The sequence below is a fragment of the Citrus clementina genome, unplaced genomic scaffold, assembly GCF_000493195.1.
Source record: "Citrus clementina cultivar Clemenules unplaced genomic scaffold, Citrus_clementina_v1.0 scaffold_3, whole genome shotgun sequence".
NCBI classification, from domain to species: domain Eukaryota; kingdom Viridiplantae; phylum Streptophyta; class Magnoliopsida; order Sapindales; family Rutaceae; genus Citrus; species Citrus x clementina.
The window spans coordinates 19,626,649-19,648,571 of record NW_006262339.1 but is presented as its reverse complement, the minus strand read 5'-3'; the positions used below and the strand labels follow the sequence as shown (position 1 = coordinate 19,648,571).

At 32.7% G+C, this 21,923-nt stretch overlaps 1 protein-coding gene across 1 annotated transcript; it reads right to left on the bottom strand.

Annotated features, from left to right (window-relative positions):
* Positions 1 to 7,422: 7,422 nt before the first annotated feature.
* LOC18049984 (immune-associated nucleotide-binding protein 9) lies at positions 7,423 to 19,773 on the bottom strand. Its single transcript, XM_024188582.1, has 5 exons — positions 19,542 to 19,773; positions 19,175 to 19,452; positions 17,441 to 17,605; positions 12,243 to 12,377; positions 7,423 to 7,635 (listed from the first exon to the last, which is right to left on the bottom strand). Exons 1-5 carry the CDS (start codon positions 19,771 to 19,773, stop codon positions 7,423 to 7,425), a joined length of 1,023 nt encoding a protein of 340 aa, XP_024044350.1.
* Between the last annotated feature and the right edge of the window lie 2,150 nt (positions 19,774 to 21,923).

Genomic DNA, 21,923 nt, shown 5'->3' with positions numbered 1-21,923 from the left:
TGGGTGTTAATTTTGCAGGAATTCAACTTGAAATTTAAAGATAAGAAAGGCACAGAAAATGTTGTGGTAGACCATCTCTCTCGTCTCCACTTTGACATAATTACAAAACCATTAACATTGAATGAGTCATTCTCAGATGAACAATTAATGAGTGTGGAAGTATTACCTTGGTATGCTGATATCGTTAATTATCTTGTTACAGGTCAATTTCCAGAGCATTGGACCAAGCAAGACAAAGCCAAATTTTTTCCGGAAATAAAGAATTTCTTTTGGGATGGCCCTTATTTGTTCAAGTATTGTACAGATCAAATTGTTAGACGATGTGTCCCAGAAAGTGAAATTTAAAATATCATTTCATTCTGCCATGAACAAGCTTGTGGAGGCCATTTCAGTGTTAAGAAAACAACGACTAAAGTTTTACAATGTGGTTTGTATTGGCCAACTATATTTCGAGACACTTACATTTTCTGTTCTTCATGTGATATGTGTCAACGAATGGAGAGCATTACACGAAGGAACATGATGTCACTAAATCTAATTTTAGTGGTTGAGATTTTTTATGTATGGGGTATCGACTTCATGGGACCCTTTCCCCCTTTTTTTGGCCATCAATACATATTGGTTGATGTTGACTATGTATCGAAATGGGTAGAAGCAATTCCATGTAGAACCAATTATCACAAAGTGGTGATAGGATTTTTGAAAAGCAACATTGTTTCACGCTTTGGATGCCCTCGAGCGATAATCAGTGATGGTGGTGCCCACTTTTGTAACAAAGCATTCAAGACTCTTTTGACAAAGTATTCAATCACTCACAAAGTGGCGACCCCATATCATCCGCAAACTAGTGGCCAAGTTGAGATCTCCAATCGAGAAATAAAGCACATATTAGAAAAGACGGTGAGGCCAGACATAAAAGATTGGTCATTAAGACTTGATGATGCATTATGGGCATATAGAACAGCTTTCAAGACCCCGATTGGGATGTCACCCTACAGGCTAGTGTATGGAAAAGCTTGCCACCTACCTGTGGAACTTGAGCATCGTGCATATTGGGCCATCAAGAAATTCAACTTTGGCATGCAGCAGGCTATCTCAAAAAGAATATTACAACTGGCAGAACTTAAAGAAATTCGCAATGATGCATACGAAAATGCCAAAATTTACAAGCAGCGAATGAAAGTCTTTCATGACAAGCAAATTATGAGAAAATCTTTCACTCCAGGTCAGAAAGTGCTTTTATTCAATTCTCGCTTGCACCTATTCCCAGGTAAGTTACGCTCTCGATGGTCTAGCCCATTTATTGTTCATATTGTTTTTCCACATAGGGCAATTGAGATTAAGGACCCAAAGAACGGTGTCACGTTTAAAGTTAATGGTCAAAGACTTAAGCCATATATAGAGTACCAACCACATGGAGAGGACATCGAAATAAATTTGAGTGACCCACCAGATTTGAATTAAGTTTTTTTTCTTTCTTTTCGGTGATTTGAATTTTCTTTCTTTCTTTCTTTTTATTATTCTTTTGCTAATTGAAATTATTTTTACATAAGTGTGTTTGTTTAACCATTAAGTTTTCTCTTATCATTGTTAATCATGAGTGCCATATCTAAACAGTTCCACCTGAACATTCTTAAACCACTTTAACGTGTAAAATCTCATCTCAAAAAGCAGATTCGATTTTGTAAAACACATCGTATTTGGGCTCTGCAACCACCAGAGTTAGTAACCCATATTGAGGATTTAGAAAGCCAACTCAGAGACATTGAGAGAAGTGTCTACAGCATCCAGTTGGAGCTTGAGGTAAATTCAATAAGAGGACGATTGTAATTTTCTTTATGTGTTTTAGTTTGTTTTTCTTTGTTTGTGTGCTTTAGTTTGTTACCCCGGTGAAGTGGCAGATAATAGTACTCTATGACAATCAAGTCGGTTACTTCAGTTCTCCCATAATAACTGATATTCAGAGGCGAATGTATGGACATAAACGAGGTTCTAGCGAAGCTTCACAAGCGATTCCCTTCACTTCCTCAAAATGCCCTCCTTACAATCTATAAAGCTCGGTCTGAACGCATGCGATTGCTCATGAGGAATAATATACCTGCTGGCATCGTTGGTTAATCGAGGCTAAAGTATGATTGGCAGATAAGTTACCTCCAAAATTTATTGCATACATGCGTGGTTGTGGTAAAGGAAATTATGCAAGAAAACGACGAGCTAGAAGAATTTCTGTTGCTTGTCATAAGTGTACCAGAATGAGTTGCGATAAAAAATCATGTTATTTAGGAATAGTGTCTGATAACAAGGAAGATAAGATTCAATTCATTAGAGATGACTTGAATAAAGAGTCATTGGATGATATCCTTTTGTCTCTTAAAACACATCCCAGTAGATATGTGCAAGGAGCAATTCTCCAATTATGACCATTATTCCAGAAAGAGCATGCACGATATAGTCTCGGGAATCTGACTATAAACGATCCTGTTTGCCAGTTTATAAGAAAACTGGATGGGAAGCCTATCCTCGACCCATAGAGGGCGTTCAAGCCGTTTCTGGACATAAAATCAGAGGAAGATGTGAGCCACAGTCGCAACTACTTGTAAATATCATTTTGCTTCACTGTTATTTTATTTTACTGTCGTTTTATCATTTGCATTATTGTCTTCAATAATTTTATTTTATCATTGTTTTTTTTTCTTTTTACTGTTTTCTTTTTGACTCGCGAGTCATGTGACCTACTGTCACCAAAATTCTTAAATATGTTTTTTGTCAAGCACTCACAAATTGTTTTTGAGAAGTATCCCAATGGCAGTTACTCACAATAGACAATTCAAGAACATTTGTGTGCTTTCTGGATTTAACTATGGCAAACATAAAAAGTTCGTTGAGGCAGCCATAGATCTTGGTCGAAGCATAGCAGAGAGAAAATTATACTTGGTGTATGGAGGAGGTAACCGAGGGTTATCAAAATTGGTCTTAGAAGCTGCTTTTGTCAGAGGAAGTCAAGTGTTAGGCATCATCCCAAGAGCCCTAAAACCATTGGGCAGTTTGTTTGACTCACCGACTGGAGAAGAGTTAGTCGTCTCACGTATGCAAGAAAGAATAACTGAAATGCTTAATCATGCTGATGCTTTTATTTTCCTTCCAGGACATCTTGCAACACTAGAGGCACTTATCACACTAGCATCTTGCACCCATCTATACATTTACCAGAAACCCATCGATTTGTTAAATGTCAATAACTTTTATGATGGCTTTATCGCATTTCTTAAACATGAAATAAAAAATTATTTCATTCCTTCTAATGCGAAAAAACTTTTTTTTTTGTGCTCACACTGCTAATGAGCTACTTGATCTATTACAAGCTTATAAATCGGAGCCAGACCCCTGGACCTTTGTGTTGGAGCGTCCAAATAATGATGGTAACAGTAGCCGCAGTAAGAAATGCAAATTAGATTTAACTCTCTACCTGTAAATATTTTCTTCTGTGTTGCACCACCCAGGTGATGTCTTCTAAACTCTACTTCTTTCATTTAAAACATTGAGGACAATGTTTCGTTCTGGTTGGGGGGAGGGAATAGTCGACAATTGTGGAATCTTGGTTAAGTTTTTACTTATTTTTTGTTATAGAAACTAACTATTGCTAACTTTTTTGTGTTGAAGATGGCTGAATATGGAGTGTAGCGACTCTAGAAACGCATCTTCATCGTTTGAAAAAAAAATAAAAACAAAAAACAAAAAACAAATTCAGACATTTTCTTTTTCTTTATTAAGTTTTAATGTTCATTTTTCTTCTTCCTTTTAATTTCTCCTTTATAAATATACATTTTCAATTTTTTTTTAGTCGAAGATGGCTAAATATAGAGTGTAGTGCCTCTAGAAACGCATCTTCTTAGTTAAAAAAAATCATTTTGTTTTTCTATCATTTTAAGTGTAACTTTTCTAATTAGTTTTTCTGCATCATTTTCACATTTCTGCATGCATATTTTCCTTTCATGTTTAGAATAGGTTGGGGGGTATAATGTTGTTTAAAAAAATAAAAAATAAATTGTGTTATTTGTTTTAACATTGGATGACATGATGAATTTTAAATTTTAGTATTTATATTATCTTTAGTCTTAAGTGATGTTACGCTATTTTTGCTACTCTACATGTTGATGTCGGTGACAAATGTGAGTTGCTTGAAGGAATGAATATGTTATAATAAGTATCAAGTGAGTTTTTGAGCCTATTATTTTTCTTAGAGAGTAACCCTTTTGCCCATTCTTTATACAGCTTAGCAGTTTATTATTTTACACACGATCTCTAGATTTCTTTTGAGTTAACCCTTAAAAAAATTGTAAAATTAAAAAAAAGAGAAAAAATGTGTGTTGCTACATTTAGAGGCCCATCTAACTAGTAGATATAGAAGATTATTTAGAGCTCTAAAAGACGATGAAAAGACCATCTTTGATCCGTTTGAGCCTTTCTAGCCATCCCTTTTATGAAATATCCATAGTTAACCCTTTTGAGCCTTTAAACAAAAAACAATATTTTCTTTGTCAAACTTATCATCTTGACCCACTCCGATTTGGAGTATTACCCAATATCTTACATGTTCCATCACCTATTTATGTTTGAAAAAAATGTAAAAAATTATTTTGTTCAGTGAAGTTATGCAAAAAAAAAATTGTTGTTTAAAAAAAAAAGAGAGAAAAAAATAAGAAAAAATAACAATAATAGGTGAAATCCACCTTGCAACTTCTAAAAAAAATAATTAAAATATCTCTGCATTTTTCTCAAACATACACTTTGTTTTCCTTATTTCCCCTCCTTTGTTAGCCATGTCCCTAGCCTACGTTACGTCCTAATAAAAGTCCTTGATTTCAGAGAACTATAGTCTGAAGTAGAAGCTAGTTATATGGGCTAAAAAGATGTAGTGGTGCATAATAAAAAAAATAAAAAATAAAAAAGATAAATAAAGTGGGTTGACTAGCATTTTTGTTTGACTTAAGATCGTATTATTTTTAAGCTGAGGGCATATTTCTTTCATCTTGGTGAGAGCATGTGATATCACTTCTTTATTATTTTCTCTCAATTACCATTTATTGGAGTGACTATTTTTATTGGGTTTAATTTCTTTGTGAGAGTGTCACTATTTCCAGTGAGATTTTGGGGTTTAACATGTCATTCTTGAAAGTATATGTGACAAAGTCTACTAGGCTGATTCATGTGGATGGTTGACGTGGGTGTGATGTTTCTTTAGACTAGAGATAATGCTTATACTTTTATTTGATTGTTATCATTAGTCTGATTTAATAAACAAGATTTTTTTTATAAAAAAAAATATTTTGGATTTGATTTTTTTTTCGCTTTATTTGCTAGGGACTAGCAATAAGCTGGTTGGGGGTGTGTTGAGTGTTAGAAAATGTATATTTATAAAAGAGAAAATCGTCATTTTACATTTCAAGTCTTACTAACAACCCTGACTTTTATGTATTTAAGTTTCTTGTAATTTAATTATGTGTGTTTTATTTTAGTTAAGTATTTTATGTATTTTAGGGGCATCATGGTCATTTCACAATGAACGAGAGATCAAACGGCAAAACGGACATCACTTTTGAACTCAGGACAATTGAAAACCTTTAGAGGAGCATAAAAGGAAAAATAACACTGTTCACATGTACGGTACTGTCTACGTTACTGTTCACGACACTTTTCACATAGACGGATCGATGACGTGGCATTGACCGATGATGTGGCATTGATTGATGAGGTGTCATGATCCTGTTAGACTAAAATTCTATGTAGTGTTGATGGTGACGTGGCAGCAATCAGTGGACCAAAAATCTCGCGTACAGTACATGCATTACACAAGATTATTTTCAACTAAATCGTGTCACTGTTCAAGCTGGGTCAAACCGTGTTACTATTCAAATTGTGTGGTCAAACCACGTACAGTTGACTGATGATGTGGCGCAATCCTGAGCGTCCAAACTATTTTTAATCCGATGGTCATTGTTTACTCAATGTATTTATAAAAAAGGGACATTCCCCCCCTAATTTGATATCTCTGAATCCATTTTTTAACTCCATTTTCTGTAATTCCTTCTCCATCTTGTATTTTCTATGTATTTTAATAAATTTCTATTTTGCCCCTAGTTCAATTATGAGTAACTAATTTTCTTTCAAGCTTGGGTTGAAGATGAAGTCTCAACATGTTTCATGGGCTTTAATTGGTAAATTTATTTTCTCTTTCCCTCTAGTTTTTGTGGATGTTTTGACTTCTCGTCGACAAATAATAATAATCTTGTCCAGATACCGCCCTGATTTCACCAGCTCCCTAGTACAAGGTTATTATTATTTGGCACGATAAGCCCTTAGCACCATATTGATTAGAGTGTGGTTCATGAGGTGTGGATTCCCCCTTCATGATTTAATTGGCACTAATAAGGAATATTTAGCCCATGGTGCATGTTGATACGGATCCAGATACTCAAGTGTTTCATTTCAATAGATTTCTCTTCAATTTATTCTCGCCATTTCAATTCCAATTTTAAGATATTCTAAGTCACTTTCACCACAAATCCAAACAACCACCCTCATACAAAATTAATTCTACATATAATTAAAATCTACCTCCTCGTGGGATCGACACTTGTCACCATTAATCTATTCTAAAATAGATTCGTGCACTTGCGAGTTCAATAAAATTTGCACAACATTCGTGTTGCACGTGCATCAATGTTTTCTTCCGTTTGCAGGTAAACTAGATGCTAAAGATCAAGCTTGTGGCATACATGCATAAATAAATATTGTACTTGATAAACCTCGACTATGAGCTAGTTGAAGTTTGGTATGAGTGAAAGAAGGATCATAGGCTTGATGGTTTTATTGCAAGTCTCTTAAATATTAGGATTACTCTATTATACGAAAGGAGTAAATAATATACAAACAAACTATTAATACAAACTGGTATGACATTAGAAGAGTGAAAACAAAAAAGTGAAGGTACAAGTAAACTCAAGTGTATGTTCGAGTTTTTGGGAAAGTCATTGATTGTTTAAAGCGCATATTTTGGGTTGTATCTATTACAAATATGGAAACAAGATAGCGTGAGGAGAAAAAGGAATCAAAACTCTTTGGATTCACCGTATAAGAAAAGATTCTAAATGGCTCCATAAAAGAAACTTCCTTTGATGTCAATACAATTTTTCCATATAATATTATCGTAAGACCGCACTCCAGATTGGACTGGGAACATTTACATAATAAAGAATACAAGCTTCTTGACTGTAGTAAAACACTAATAATAAATGCAGTATAAAACACTAATAATAAATGTAGTATTAACTTCAAATATTATCTGAAAAGGTAGGGGAGATAGAAAAAATATATTTAGGTGATTTTCATGCCAATGGCATATAGTGCCTGCAGATGATTAGGTCAAAGAATGGCACAACCTTCTTTTTCAGCTCGCTTACGGAGCTCCTCAGCCTCCCACTGAACTCTTTCAAGATTCTCCCTAAGCTTACAAATTTCTTCATTTGACTTCATTTGAGCTAATTGTGCAGCCCCATCTGCCTTTAATCGTGCAGCATGCTCCTCTGCTAATTGTTGTTCGAGCCTAATTGTTGTCTCTTTGAGCTTAGACTCAACCTAGTAAAAAAGCATCAAAACCAGTCATAAAACATGTCACTAAGCCTTACAGTAGCAGCATAATACAAATAAAGATTGGGTATTGGAAATATAAAACTCCAACTTAAGAGAAGAAAATTCTTAAGTATTAATTTAATTTAATCCAATTCCAAAGGGAGTTGCTAAGTTCACCATACTCGGCACAACTTTCTTACTTCAATCAATTCAACTCTCTCAATCATGATAAATGACAGAAACAAAAGCTTAGAAAAATAAACAGACAATACAATATCCACATTATCACAAGAAATGTTCTTGCGATTGATAACTACACAAGTGTAGAATCCATTCCTAAGTGTAAGTCATGATGAGCAAACCACCTATAATATACTTAATTTCATCAAAAGAAGAAACAAAACAAAACAAAAGAGTCCAACAATCTTCAAGGTAAGAACAACATGTTGCAGGCTTCAAAACACAATCAGTGAACATATAACTTAATAACAAATTTGTCCCCATCAACTAACGAGATGAAGCGTCTTTTCAGATGGAAATCTACAAAAATTTAGGGGTAAAGACAGAGTGGCAGTCTTTACCACCTCCAAGTCTTATAATTTAGAATATTTTTACATATACCTGCACACTTTATCGGCAGTTTTTAATTCCACAGTTTTAGAAATGATTACCTGATCTTAGAGATGAACACATATGCATGTCATATTTTGATGTCAAAGCAAGGAGGATAAAAAATACCATCTCAATAATTCGTTTAATTTGATCTTCATATGATTTATGCATTTGGTCCTCAGTCTCTCTCTGAGCTCTTTCAAGATTCTCTCCAAGCTTATGAATTTCGTCATTTGACTTCCTTTGAGCTAATTGTGCAACCTCTTCTCCCTTTAACCGAGCAGTTTGCTCCTCCGTCAATTGTTGTTCGAGCCGAGTTATTGTCTCTTTGAGCTTAGACTCAACCTATAAAAAAAGCATCAATATCAGTCATAAAACATGCCACTAAGCACTAGAGTAGCAGAAATAATGCAAATAAAGATTGGGTATTGATAACATAAAACTCCAACTTAAGAAAAGAAAAATCTGAAGTATTAATTTAGTTTAATCCAATTGCCAAGGGAGTTGCTAAGTTCACTATACTCGGCACAACTTTCTTACTTCAATCATTTCCACTATATTAATCATTGATAAATAATAGCAACAAAAGCTTAAAAATAAACAGATAATAAAATATCTACAGTTTAAGAAGAAATGTTCTTATGATTGATGACTAAACAAGTGCAGAATCCATTCTTATGTATAATTCATGATGAGCAAACCACCTATAATTACTACCATAGAGTAATTTACCTAATTTCATCAAGAGAAGAAACAAAACAGAACAAGATAGTCATACAATCTTTAAGGTAAGAACAACATGCTACAACTTTAAAAACACAATCAATGAACATATAACTTAATAACAGATTTGTGCCCATCAACTAGCAAGGTTAAGCGTCTTCTTCAGATGGAAATCCCCAACAACATAGGGGAAATGATGGAGTGGCAATCTTTACCACCTCCAAGTCTTATAATTTAGAATATTTTTACATGTACCTACACACTTTATAGGCATTTTTTAATTCCACAGTTTGAGAAATGATTACCTGATCTTAGAGATAAACACATATACATGTCATATTTTGATGTCAAAATACGGAGCATAAAATGTACCACCTCAGTAATTCGTTTGATTTGATCTTCATATGATTCATGCATCTTGTCCTCAGTCTCCTTCTGAGCTCTTTCAAGAATCTCCCTAAGCTTATGAATTTCGTCATTTGACTTTCTTTGAGCTAATTGTGCAACCTCTTCTCCCTTTAACCTATCAGTTTGCTCCTCTGCCAATTGTTGTTCGAGTTGAGTTGTTATCTCTTTGAGCTTGGACTCAACCTATAAAAAAAACATCAATATCAGTCATAAAACATGTCACTAAGCGCTAGAATAGTAGCATAATACAAATAAAGGTTGGGTATTGGTAATATAAAACTCTAATTTAAGAAAAGAAAAATCTTAATTATTAATTTATTTTAATCGAATTGCAAAGCAAGTTGCTAAGTTCACCATACTCGGCACAGCTTTCTTACTTCAATCAATTCCACTCTCTTAATTATTGATAAATGATAGAAACAAAAGTTTAAAAAATAAACATATAACATTATATACACAATATTACAAGAAATGTTCTTATGATTGATGACTAAATAAGTTCATAATCCATTCCTAAGTGTAATTTATAATGAGCAAACCACCTATAGCTACTACCATAGAGTACTCTACTTAACGTAATCGAGAAAAGAAACAAAACAGAACAAGATAGTCAAACAATTTTCAAGGTAAAAACAACATGCTACAACTTTGAAAACAGAATCAATGAACATATAACTTAATAACAGATTTGTGCCCAACAACTAGCGAGGTTAAGTGTCTTCTTCATATGGCAATCCCCAATAATTTAGGGGAAAGGACAGAGTGGCAATCTTTACCACCTCCAAGTCTTACAATTTAGAATATCATCACAGGTACCTACACACTTTATAGGCATTTTTTATTACACAGTTCTAGAAATTATTACCCGATCAGAGAAATGAACACATGTGCATGTCATATTTTGATGTCAAAATAAGGAGCATAAAAAGTACAACCTCAGTAATTCGTTTGATTTGATCTTCATATGATTCATGCATCTTGTCCTCAGTCTCCTTCTGAGCTCTTTCAATATTCTCCCTAAGCTTATGAATTTCATCATTTGACTTTCTTTGAGCTAATTGTGCAACCTCTTCTCCTTTTAACCGATCAGTTTGCTCCTCTGCCAATTGTTGTTCGAGTTGAGTTGTTATCTCTTTGAGCTTGGATTCAACCTATAAAAAAAACATCAATATCAATCATAAAACATGTCACTAAGCGCTAGAATAGCAGCATAATACAAATAAAAGTTGGGTATTGGTAATATAAAACTCTAATTTAAGAAAAGAAAAATCTTAAGTATTAATTTATTTTAATCTAATTGCAAAGCAAGTTGCTAAGTTCACCATACTCGGCACAACTTTCTTACTTCAATCAATTCCATTCTCTTAATTACTGATAAATGATAGAAACAAAAGCTTAAAAAATAAACATATAACATTATATCCACAATACTACAAGAAATGTTCTTATGATTGATGACTAAATAAGTTCATAATCCATTCCTAAGTGTAATTTATAATGAGCAAACCACCTATAGCTACTACCATAGAGTACTCTACTTAATGTAATCGAGATAAGAAACAAAACAGAACAAGATAGTCAAACAATTTTCAAGGTAAGAACAACATGCTACAACTTTGAAAACACAATCAATGAACATATAACTTAATAACATATTTGTGCCCATCAAGTAGCGAGGTTAAGCGTCTTCTTCAAATGGCAATCCCCAACAATTTAGGGGAAAGGACAGAGTGGCAATGTTTACCACCTTCAAGTCTTACAATTTAGAATATCATTACAGGTACCTACACACTTTATAGGAATTTTTTTATTACACAGTTCAAGAAATTATTACCCGATCTGAGAAATAAACACATGTGCATATTATATTTTGATATCAAAATAAGGAGCATAAAAAGTACAACCTCAGTAATTCGTTTGATTTGATCTTCATATGATTCATGCATCTTGTCCTCAGTCTCCTTCTGAGCTCTTTCAAGATTCTCCCTAAGCTTATGAATTTCATCATTTGACTTTCTTTGAGCTAATTGTGCAACCTCTTCTCCTTTTAACCGATCAGTTTGCTCCTCTGCCAATTGTTGTCCGAGTTCAGTTGTTATCTCTTTGAGCTTGGACTCAACCTATAAAAAAAACATCAATATCAGTCATAAAACATGTCACTAAGCGCTAGAATAGTAGCATAATACAAATAAAGGTTGGGTATTGGTAATATAAAACTCTAATTTAAGAAAAGAAAAATCTTAATTATTAATTTATTTTAATCGAATTGCAAAGCAAGTTGCTAAGTTCACCATACTCGGCACAGCTTTCTTACTTCAATCAATTCCACTCTCTTAATTATTGATAAATGATAGAAACAAAAGTTTAAAAAATAAACATATAACATTATATACACAATATTACAAGAAATGTTCTTATGATTGATGACTAAATAAGTTCATAATCCATTCCTAAGTGTAATTTATAATGAGCAAACCACCTATAGCTACTACCATAGAGTACTCTACTTAACGTAATCGAGAAAAGAAACAAAACAGAACAAGATAGTCAAACAATTTTCAAGGTAAAAACAACATGCTACAACTTTGAAAACAGAATCAATGAACATATAACTTAATAATAGATTTGTGCCCAACAACTAGCCAGGTTAAGCGTCTTCTTTAAATGGCAATCCACAACAATTTAGGGGAAAGGACAGAGTGGCAATGTTTACCACCTCCAAGTCTTACAATTTAGAATATCATTACAGGTACCTGCACACTTTATAGGAATTTTTTTATTACACAGTTCTAGAAATTATTACCCGATCTGAGAAATGAACACATGTGCATGTCATATTTTGATGTCAAAATAAAGAGCATAAAAAGTACAACCTCAGTAATTCGTTTGATTTGATCTTCATATGATTTATGCATCTTGTCCTCAGTCTCCTTCTGAGCTCTTTCAATATTCTCCCTAAGCTTATGAATTTCATCATTTGACTTTCTTTGAGCTAATTGTGCAACCTCTTCTCCTTTTAACCTATCAGTTTGCTCCTCTGCTAATTGTTGTTCGAGTTGAGTTGTTATCTCTTGGAGCTTGGACTCAACCTATCAAAAACACATCCATATCAGTTATAAAATATGTCACTAAGCGCTAGAATAGCAGCATAATACAAACAAAGGTTGGGTATTCGTATCATAAAACTCCAACTTAAGAAAAGAAAAATCTGAAGTATTAATTTAGTTTAATCCAATTGCAAACAAAGTTTCCAAGTTCACCATACTGGGCACAACTATCTTACTTGAATCAAATCCACTCTATCAATCATTGATAAATGATAGAAACAAAAGCTTAAAAATAAACAGATGATACAGTATCCACAGTATAAGAAGAAATGTTCTTATTATTGATGACTAAACAAGTGCAGAATCCATTTCTAAGTGTAATTTATAATGAGCAAACCACCTATAGCTACTACCATAGAGTAATCTACTTAATGTAATCGAGATAAGAAACAAAACAGAACAAGATAGTCAAACAATTTTCAACGTAAGAACAACATGCTACAACTTTGAAAACACAATCAATGGACATATAACTTAATAACAGATGTGTGCCCATCAACTAGCGAGGTTAAGCGTCTTCTTTAGATGGCAATCCCCAACAATTTAGGGGAAAGGACAGAGTGGCAATCTTTACCACCTCCAAGTCTTATAATTTAGAATATCATTACAGGTACCTGCACACTTTATTGGCATTGTTTTATTACATAAATCTAGAAATTATAACCCGATTTGAGAAATGAACACATGTGCATGTCATATTTTGATGTCAAAGTAAGGTGCATAAAAAGTACCACCTCAGTAATTCGTTTGACTTGATCTTCATATGATTCATGCATCTTGTCCTCAGTCTCCTTCTGAGCTCTTTCAAGAATCTCCCTAAGCTTATGAATTTCGTCATTTGACTTTCTTTGAGCTAATTGTGCAACCTCTTCTCCCTTTAACCTATCAGTTTGCTCCTCTGCCAATTGTTGTTCGAGTTGAGTTGTTATCTCTTTGAGCTTGGACTCAACCTGTCAAAAACACATCAATATCAGTCATAAAACATGTCACCAAGCGCTAGAATAGCAGCATAATACAAATAAAGGTTGAGTATTGGTAACATAAAACTCCAACTTAAGAAAATAAAAATCATAAGTATTAATTTAGTTTAATCCAATTGCAAAGAAAGTTTCCAAGTTCACCATACTCGGCACAACTTTCTTACATGAATCAATTCCACTCTATCAATCATTAATAAATGATAGAAACAAAAGCTTAAAAATAAACAGATGATATAGTATCCACAGTATAAGAAGAAATGTTCTTATTATTAATGACTAAACAAGTGCAGAATCCATTTCTAAGTGTAATTCATAATGAGCAAACCACCTATAGCTACTACCATAGAGTAATCTACTTAATGTAATCGAGATAAGAAACAAAACAGAACAAGATAGTCAAACAATTTTCAACGTAAGAACAACATGCTACAACTTTGAAAACACAATCAATGAACATATAACTTAATAATAGATTTTTGCCCATCAACTAGCGAGGTTAAGCGTCTTCTTCAGATGGCAATCCCCAACAATTTAGGGGAAAGGACAGAGTGGCAATCTTTACCAGCTCCAAGTCTTACAATTTAGAATATCATTACAGGTATCTGCACACTTTATAGGCATTTTTTAATTACACAGTTCTAGAAATTATTACCCGATCTGAGAAATGAACACATGAGCATGTCAAATTTTGATGTCAAAATAAGGAGCATAAAAAGTACCACCTCAGTAATTCGTTTGATTTGATCTTTATATGATTCTTGCAACTTGTCCTCAGTCTCCTTTTGAGCTCTTTCAACATTCTCCCTAAGCTTCTGAATTTCATCATTTGACTTTCTTCGAGCTAATTGTGCAACCTCTTCTCCCTTTAACCGATCAGTTTGCTCCTCTGCCAATTGTTGTTCGAGTTGAGTTGTTATCTCTTTGTGCTTGGACTCAACCTATAAAAAAAAACATCAATATCATTCATAAAACATGTCACTAAGCACTAGAATAGCAGCATAATACAAATAAAGGTTGGGTATTGGTAACATAAAACTCCAACTTAAGAAAAGAAAAATATTAAGTATTAATTTAGTTTAATCCAATTGCAAAGAAAGTTTCCAAGTTCACCATACTCGGCACAACTTTCTTACTTGAATTAAATCCACTCTATCTATCATTGATAAATGTTAGAAACAAAAGCTTAAAAATAAACAGATGGTACAGTATCCACAGTATAAGAAGAAATGTTCTTATTATTGATGACTAAACAATTGCAGAATCCATGGCTAAGTGTAATTTATAATGAGCAAACCACCTATAGCTACTACCATAGAGTAATCTACTTAATGTAATCGAGATAAGAAACAAAACAGAACAAGATAGTCAAACAATTTTCAACGTAAGAACAACATGCTACAACTTTGAAAACACAATCAATGAACATGTAACTTAATAACAGATTTGTGCCCATCAACTAGCGAGGTTAAGCGTCTTCTTCAGATGGCAATCCCCAACAATTTAGGGGAAAGGACAGAGTGGCAATCTTTGCCACCTCCAAGTCTTACAATTTAGAATATCATTACAGGTACCTACACACTTTATAGGCATTTTTTTATTACACAGTTCTAGAAATTATTACCCGATCTGAGAAATGAACACATGTGCATGTGCTATTTTGATGTCAAAATAAGGAGCATAAAAAGTACCACCTCAGTAATTCGTTTGATTTGATCTTCGTATGATTCATGCATCTTTTCCTCAGTCTCCTTCTGAGCTCTTTCAAGATTCTCCCTAAGCTTATAAATTTCATCATTTGACTTTCTTTGAGCTAATTGTGCAACCTCTTCTCCCTTTAACCGATCAGTTTGCTCCTCTGCCAATTGTTGTTCGAGTTGAGTTGTTATCTCTTTGAGCTTGGACTCAACCTATCAAACAAACATCAATATCAGTCATAAAACATGTCACTAAGCCCTAGAGTTGCAGCATAATACAAATAATGATTGGGTAGTGGTAATATAAAACTTTAATTTAAGAAAAGAAAAATCTTAATTATTAATTTAGTTTAATCTAATTGCAAAGCGAATTGCTAAGTTCACCATACTCGGCACAACTTTCTTACTTCAATCAATTCCACTCTCTTAATTATTGATAAATGATAGAAACAAAAGCTTAAAAAATAAACATATAACATTATATCCACAATATTACAAGAAATGTTCTGATGATTAATGACTAAACAAGTGCAGAATCCATTCCTAAGTGTAGGTCATGATGAGCAAACCACCTATAGCTACTACCATTGAGTAATCTACTTAATTTCATCAAAAGAAGAAAAAAAACATAACAAGATAGTCAAACAATCTTCAAGGTAAGAACAACATGTTATAGCTTTCAAAACACAACCAGTGAACAAATTAAAAACATATTTTTTCCCATCAACTAGCGAGATGATGTGTCTTTTCAGATGGCAATCTCTAACAAGTTATGGGTAAGGACAGAGTGGCAGTCTCTACCACTTCCAAGTCTTACAATTTAGAATATCATTCCAGGTACCTGCACACTTTATAGGCATTTTTTTAATTACATAGTTTTAGAAATGATTGCCCGAACTTAGAGATGGACAATATGCATGTCATATTTTGATGTTAAAAGCAGCAGCATAAAAAATACCACCTCAGTAATTCGTTTGATTTGATCTTCATATGATTCATGCATCTGGTCTTCAGTCTCCCTCTGAGCTCTTTCAAGATTATCTCTAAGCTTATGAATTTTGTCATTTGACTTCCTTTGCGCTAATTGTGCAACTTCTTCTCCCTTTAAGCGAGCAACTTGCTCCTCTGCCAATTGTTGTTCAAGCCTAGTTGTTGTCTCTTTGAGTTTAGACTCAACCTATAAAAAAAACATCAATATAAGTCATAAAGCATGCCAATGAGCCCTAGAGTAGCAGCATAATACAAATAAAGATTGGGTATTGGTAATATAAAACTTAAACTTAAGAAAAGAAAAATCTTAAGTATTAATTTAGTTTAATCCAATTGTAAAGGGAGTTGTTAAGTTCACCATACTCTACACAACTTTCTTACTTCAATAAATTCCACTCTCTCAATCATTGATAAATGATAGAAACAAAAGCTTAAAAAAGTAAATAGATAATACAATATCCACAGTATAAGAATAAATGTTCTTATCATTGATGACTAAACAAGTGTAGAATCCATTCTTAAGTGTAAGTCATGATGAGTAATCCGCCTATAGCTACTACCATAAAGTAATGAACTTAATTTCATCAAGAGAAAAAACAAAACAGAACAAGATAGTCAAACAATCAGCAAGGTAAAAACAACATGTTACAGCCTTCAAAACAGAACCAGTGAACAAATTAAAAACATATTTTTCCCCATCAACCAGTGAGATGATGTATCTTTTCAGATGGCAATCTCCAACAAGTTATGGGTAAGGACAAAGTGGCAGTCTCTATCACTTCCAGGTCTTACAATTTAGAATAACATTCCAGGTACATGCACACTTTATAGGCATTTTTTTAATTATACAATTTTAGAAATGATTACCCGATCTTAGAGATGGACAATATGCATGTCATATTTTGATGTTAAAAGTAGGATCATAAAAAATACCATTTCAGTAATTCGTTTGATTTGATATTCATTTGATTCATGCATCTGGTCCTCAATCTCCCTCTGAGCTCTTTTAAGATTCTCTTTAAGCTTACGAATTTCATCATTTGACTTCCTTTGAGCTAATTGTGCAGCCTCTTCTCCCTTCAACCGAGCAGCTTGCTCCTCAGCCAATTGTTGTTCGAGCTTAGTTGTTGTCTCTTTGAGCTTAGACTCAACCTATCAAAATGCATCAATATTCGTCATTAAACATGCCACTAAGCCCTAGAGTAGCAGCATTATACAAAAAAGAAAAAAGTGACATTGTCATGCCATATTTAAAAAGAAGTAGCACATAAGTCTATCACGATAGTAATGAAGTCACCTTCAACTCAGCAAAGAACTCGTTCGTGTATGGCTGCCCACCATTCTTAACATTCACAGCGTTAACTAAAGAAAGAAGCTGCTGAACCTGTTCAGTTCTCTTGACCTTATACTTGGTCTTGTTATCAAAAAGCACGCATCTATGATCACATAGTTTAAGGATTTCCTATAATGATGGAAAAATGATCAGGAATAAAGCAAATGTTAGCTCTTTTCGTATGCACTGATGAACCAATCAAACACTTGTAGTTTCTAAAAGTTTGAGGCTATTCAACTGACAAAATTTGTTTTTACTGTGATCATTGGTACTTAATATCATGCATCTACTCAAACTATTTAAGGGCAACCAATAACAAAAAAAAAAAAATTACAATCATCATCATCATCTGCATATATTCCAATGAGAAGCATTGACTCAATCAAAATTAGTGGCTACAAATCAGTACATGTCTCTTCACTGGGCAAAAGACAGTATTATTGTCATAAACAAACTCAAGTGACCAAACCTCAAAGCTGCCAAAAGACATGATCATGTTTTCTGTGGCATCTACATAATTGACCTAATTTTGCGGTATTATAATTAAAAAAATTTGATTCCTTCAAACTATGAAAATTAGTGCAATAAAAAAAATAAAGTTCACTTTAACTATAAAATAACCCAATTTTTTTAATTGCAGAGTTGCAACTTGAATGGGTCTTTATCTTCATTTTTGTTATTTTTCTTCATACTTCTCATAGGTTAAATCAAGTATGCAGTAAAATAGAGGAACTTGATATAAATCTTTCTCAACTTAAAAAGTTTTAGGAACCAAATTCATCAAGTAAGTTCTAAGAATAAGAGATTTGCATGTTGAAACTGAGAAAAGATCTCATATTGAAATTTTAGGCACTAATTTTGAGGCTTAGACTTGATATTTTATTCTAACAACGCCTAATAAAATGGACTTGTATAGGAAGTCATATCCTCCTTGGCACACTCTTGAAATCTTAAAAGTAGGTTAATTTTAAGTGTATAAATCAAAGAGGTATATATTTTAATAAACAAACAAATGAACAAAAATGAATCAAATAAGAACCAAGATTAAATAGCGGATGAAAGGTGCATTTGGGATTGAGGTACTGTAACTTTTAAGCTACAACTGTTGTGAGGAAAAAACTTTAACTATGAAATAAAAGTTAATAATATGTAGTAAATATAAATTATAAATAATACTTTTAACAAAATTATTAAAAATATAATAGATTCTCCGTTATACAAGTGAAAAATCATATTAATACAACTTTTATGCTACAACAGCTAACAAACACTTTACTGCTATACCTTTTAAGCTACAACTATCCAACTTCAATTCCAACCACACTCGAAATCAAAGAATACAAATAAAAAAAGCATAAATGTTTAGCAAATGAATGAATGAATGACATCTCATTCAAAGACATTAACATATAACTAAAATTAAGTAACGCCAGCAGAAAATTACCAACCACCTCTTCAGCCAATCCCACATGGCAGAAGAAAACCATTTAGGAAATGAAGCACTATTGAAAATGGAACTTTAAGACAGCTGGCCTACTATAAACATATCTAGTATTTTTCAGCTTACATATATTCATATTAAAATTCCCATAGCCCAACAGTAAAGGAGTCTAAAACATCAAAAAAGAACCAAAGAAAGACAACTTGATCAAAATGACTAATGAAATTATCGAAAACAATTGCTGTTCAGAAACAAACCTTTAAAGGCTTTGGACACTCAAGACCCAAGTAATCTTCTAATGTTTTCTCATTATCTTCAAGATCATCCCCTCCAGTGAAGACAACAATCATATAGTCAAAAATTTTTTTCCCGAACAATGTCTGCAAATGGTGTACTGCAGCTTCTTCCTCTTGAGAAAAACGGCTTCTAACAGAGAAAACTAGAAGGACTGCATGGATCCCATCCTTGGCCATACCAATACATTTGACAATTTCCTTACTGACATACTCAAATTCAGTGGAAGAATCAAAAAGTCCTGCAATCGCTCATAACATCAATCTACTTACCAGCACAACATCAACAAGCATGGAATGGAATATCTAGGCACCAACATTAGTAAATTACCGGGGGTATCAATGACATTAACAACTTGGCCATCTTTGAGCACAGTTGTCTTCATTTCACAAGTTTTAGTAACAGCAGACGAGCTAGCACTCGCCTTAAAAGCTCTTCTTCCGAGAATACTATTGCCCGTCGCACTTTTTCCATTGCCAGTACGGCCAAGTAAAACCACAGTGCGCTCCCCATTAGATGGAGAAGTAGGCTTCCAATCGCCATCAATCACTCTTTCTCCCATCCTTAAAAAAAATTCAATTTACCTGCAATGCATTTATAATATCAAACCACTTCACATTGAATTCACTTTTTATTGTTAAACAATTAGAAAGAAAATTTAGTCACCATACGCTTACAATTTCACTCTATTAAAACTTATATTTTTTATTACTTTAAATATTATCCAATCGAACATAAATAAATTCATAAAAAATATTAAAAATAAAAATCATTCAGACCTCGACAATATAGTGTAAATTTATAATCTTAATAAAAATATGATGAATCGATATATAATCAGGCACAGAATCTAAACAACATCAGTTAATTAATAAATTGTCCTGATATATATTTTAATTTAATTTTGCTTGTTTTATGAAATTATTGAAAAAAAATGACGACGATCAATTATGCACAGTGGCGAACCTAGACAATTCAATTAGGGGGGCTTGTTAAATTTTTTTTATTTAATTTGGTTTTTTTTAATGTTCACACGAATATATTTTAAGTCTCATAAACTCAAATTTCATTACTTTCTTTTAAATTCTAAATAACAATAGTAAAAAACTATTTATTTCAAATGCATGAAAGTATCATTTTTCTAAATAGTTTCCGCAAAATATAAAAAAAAAATTATGTGGCTATTGGGATTGAATCAGGACTTTAAAACCATCAAATAAACTCTTACCATTGAATCAAAAGTCTTTTGTTACATGAAAAATGTGTCGAAATTTTTTTTTAAATGGTTTAGAAATAGTTTTAAGCACATTTAAAAGAATAATTAATGGCCCAGAAGGGGTTGAACCCCCTCCAAGCTCTTAATTGGGTCACCCATGATTATGCATGACATCCAATAAAATTTACAAACCGAGGTAAAGAAAATTGAGTCTATAATAAAAAAAACATAAATTGAGATTGAAAGGAAAATGCGAGGGCAATTTGGAGAAAGCAAAGTATGAATACAAACCGTAAGATGATGCGATGAACTGAGATTTTACTTACTTGCGAAGAGAGGAGAGCTAAAAAGATTGCGTTGCGTATGAAGAGATGATAAATGGGAAGAGACTTGACTTAAACTTTAGGATTTAAGGTATGAAAATTATAAATTAAATAATGAATGTAATAGAAAGTTGAGAAGTAAAGAATTTAAAAGAGTTTGAAGAAAAGAATTTAAAAGAGTTCAAATAGAAAGTTGAGAAGCAAAGAATGTAAGAAAGTTTAAGTAGAAAGTTGAGAAGAAAAGAATTTCAAAGGGTTTAAATAGAAATTTGAGAAAAAAAGAATCTAAAAGATGAATGAACATGAAATTTCTCACTTTTGCCTTTCATTATGTCGTCACTTCTATTATTAAGGAGGTTTTTAATTTTTTTTCTATTTGAACTAATACATATCACTTATTTTGTATTGATTTTATAATATATAAAAACTCTCCCGTCCCCAATAAAATTAAAATAGAAAAGGGAAAATGAGTAATTTTTTTAATAACTTATCTTGGAGTCATAATATATGTATTCATTATAAGAAAAATATTTAAAAATAAAAAAGTACAAGAAAATATTTTATAATTAATTTTTATTTATATTGAAGCATATATTTTTATTTTTAGTATTTATTTTTTCTTCTAATTTGTATTTGCATTATTCATTTAATTTATAATAAATATGAATAAAAATTCATTTAAAGATAGAAATAATACTATAAAATCATACTATTAAAAAATTATTAAATATTTTATAAAGAATACTAAAGTAATTAGTATATATTGATTTGAATAGAGGAATACCCACAATCTCCCATTATTATTATTATTGTGGATGCTCCTTTATTAAACTAGCGTATTCATTCTTTATAGGGTTTTTTTGGTCATTTACACGTCAAGACCCCCAGATTCCTCAGAAGTGATACGAAGAGAAGTAGGGAAGAATATTAATCGTCCTTTCCCAGGGCAATGAAATATGAATGTTGTTAACTTATCGACACGTGTTACCCGCAAAGGGAACGCCCACATTGAAAATTAGGGTACGAAATAATCAAAGCTCTTTTTCAATTTTCGATTTCAATACAATCGGGACAAATTGAATGCGATGAAATGAAGAAGCCATTGTAGAGAACCAAAGTAGTGATTTGTCGTTTGCCTCCTTCCCTCTCTCAAACTGACCCTTTTAGCCCTTT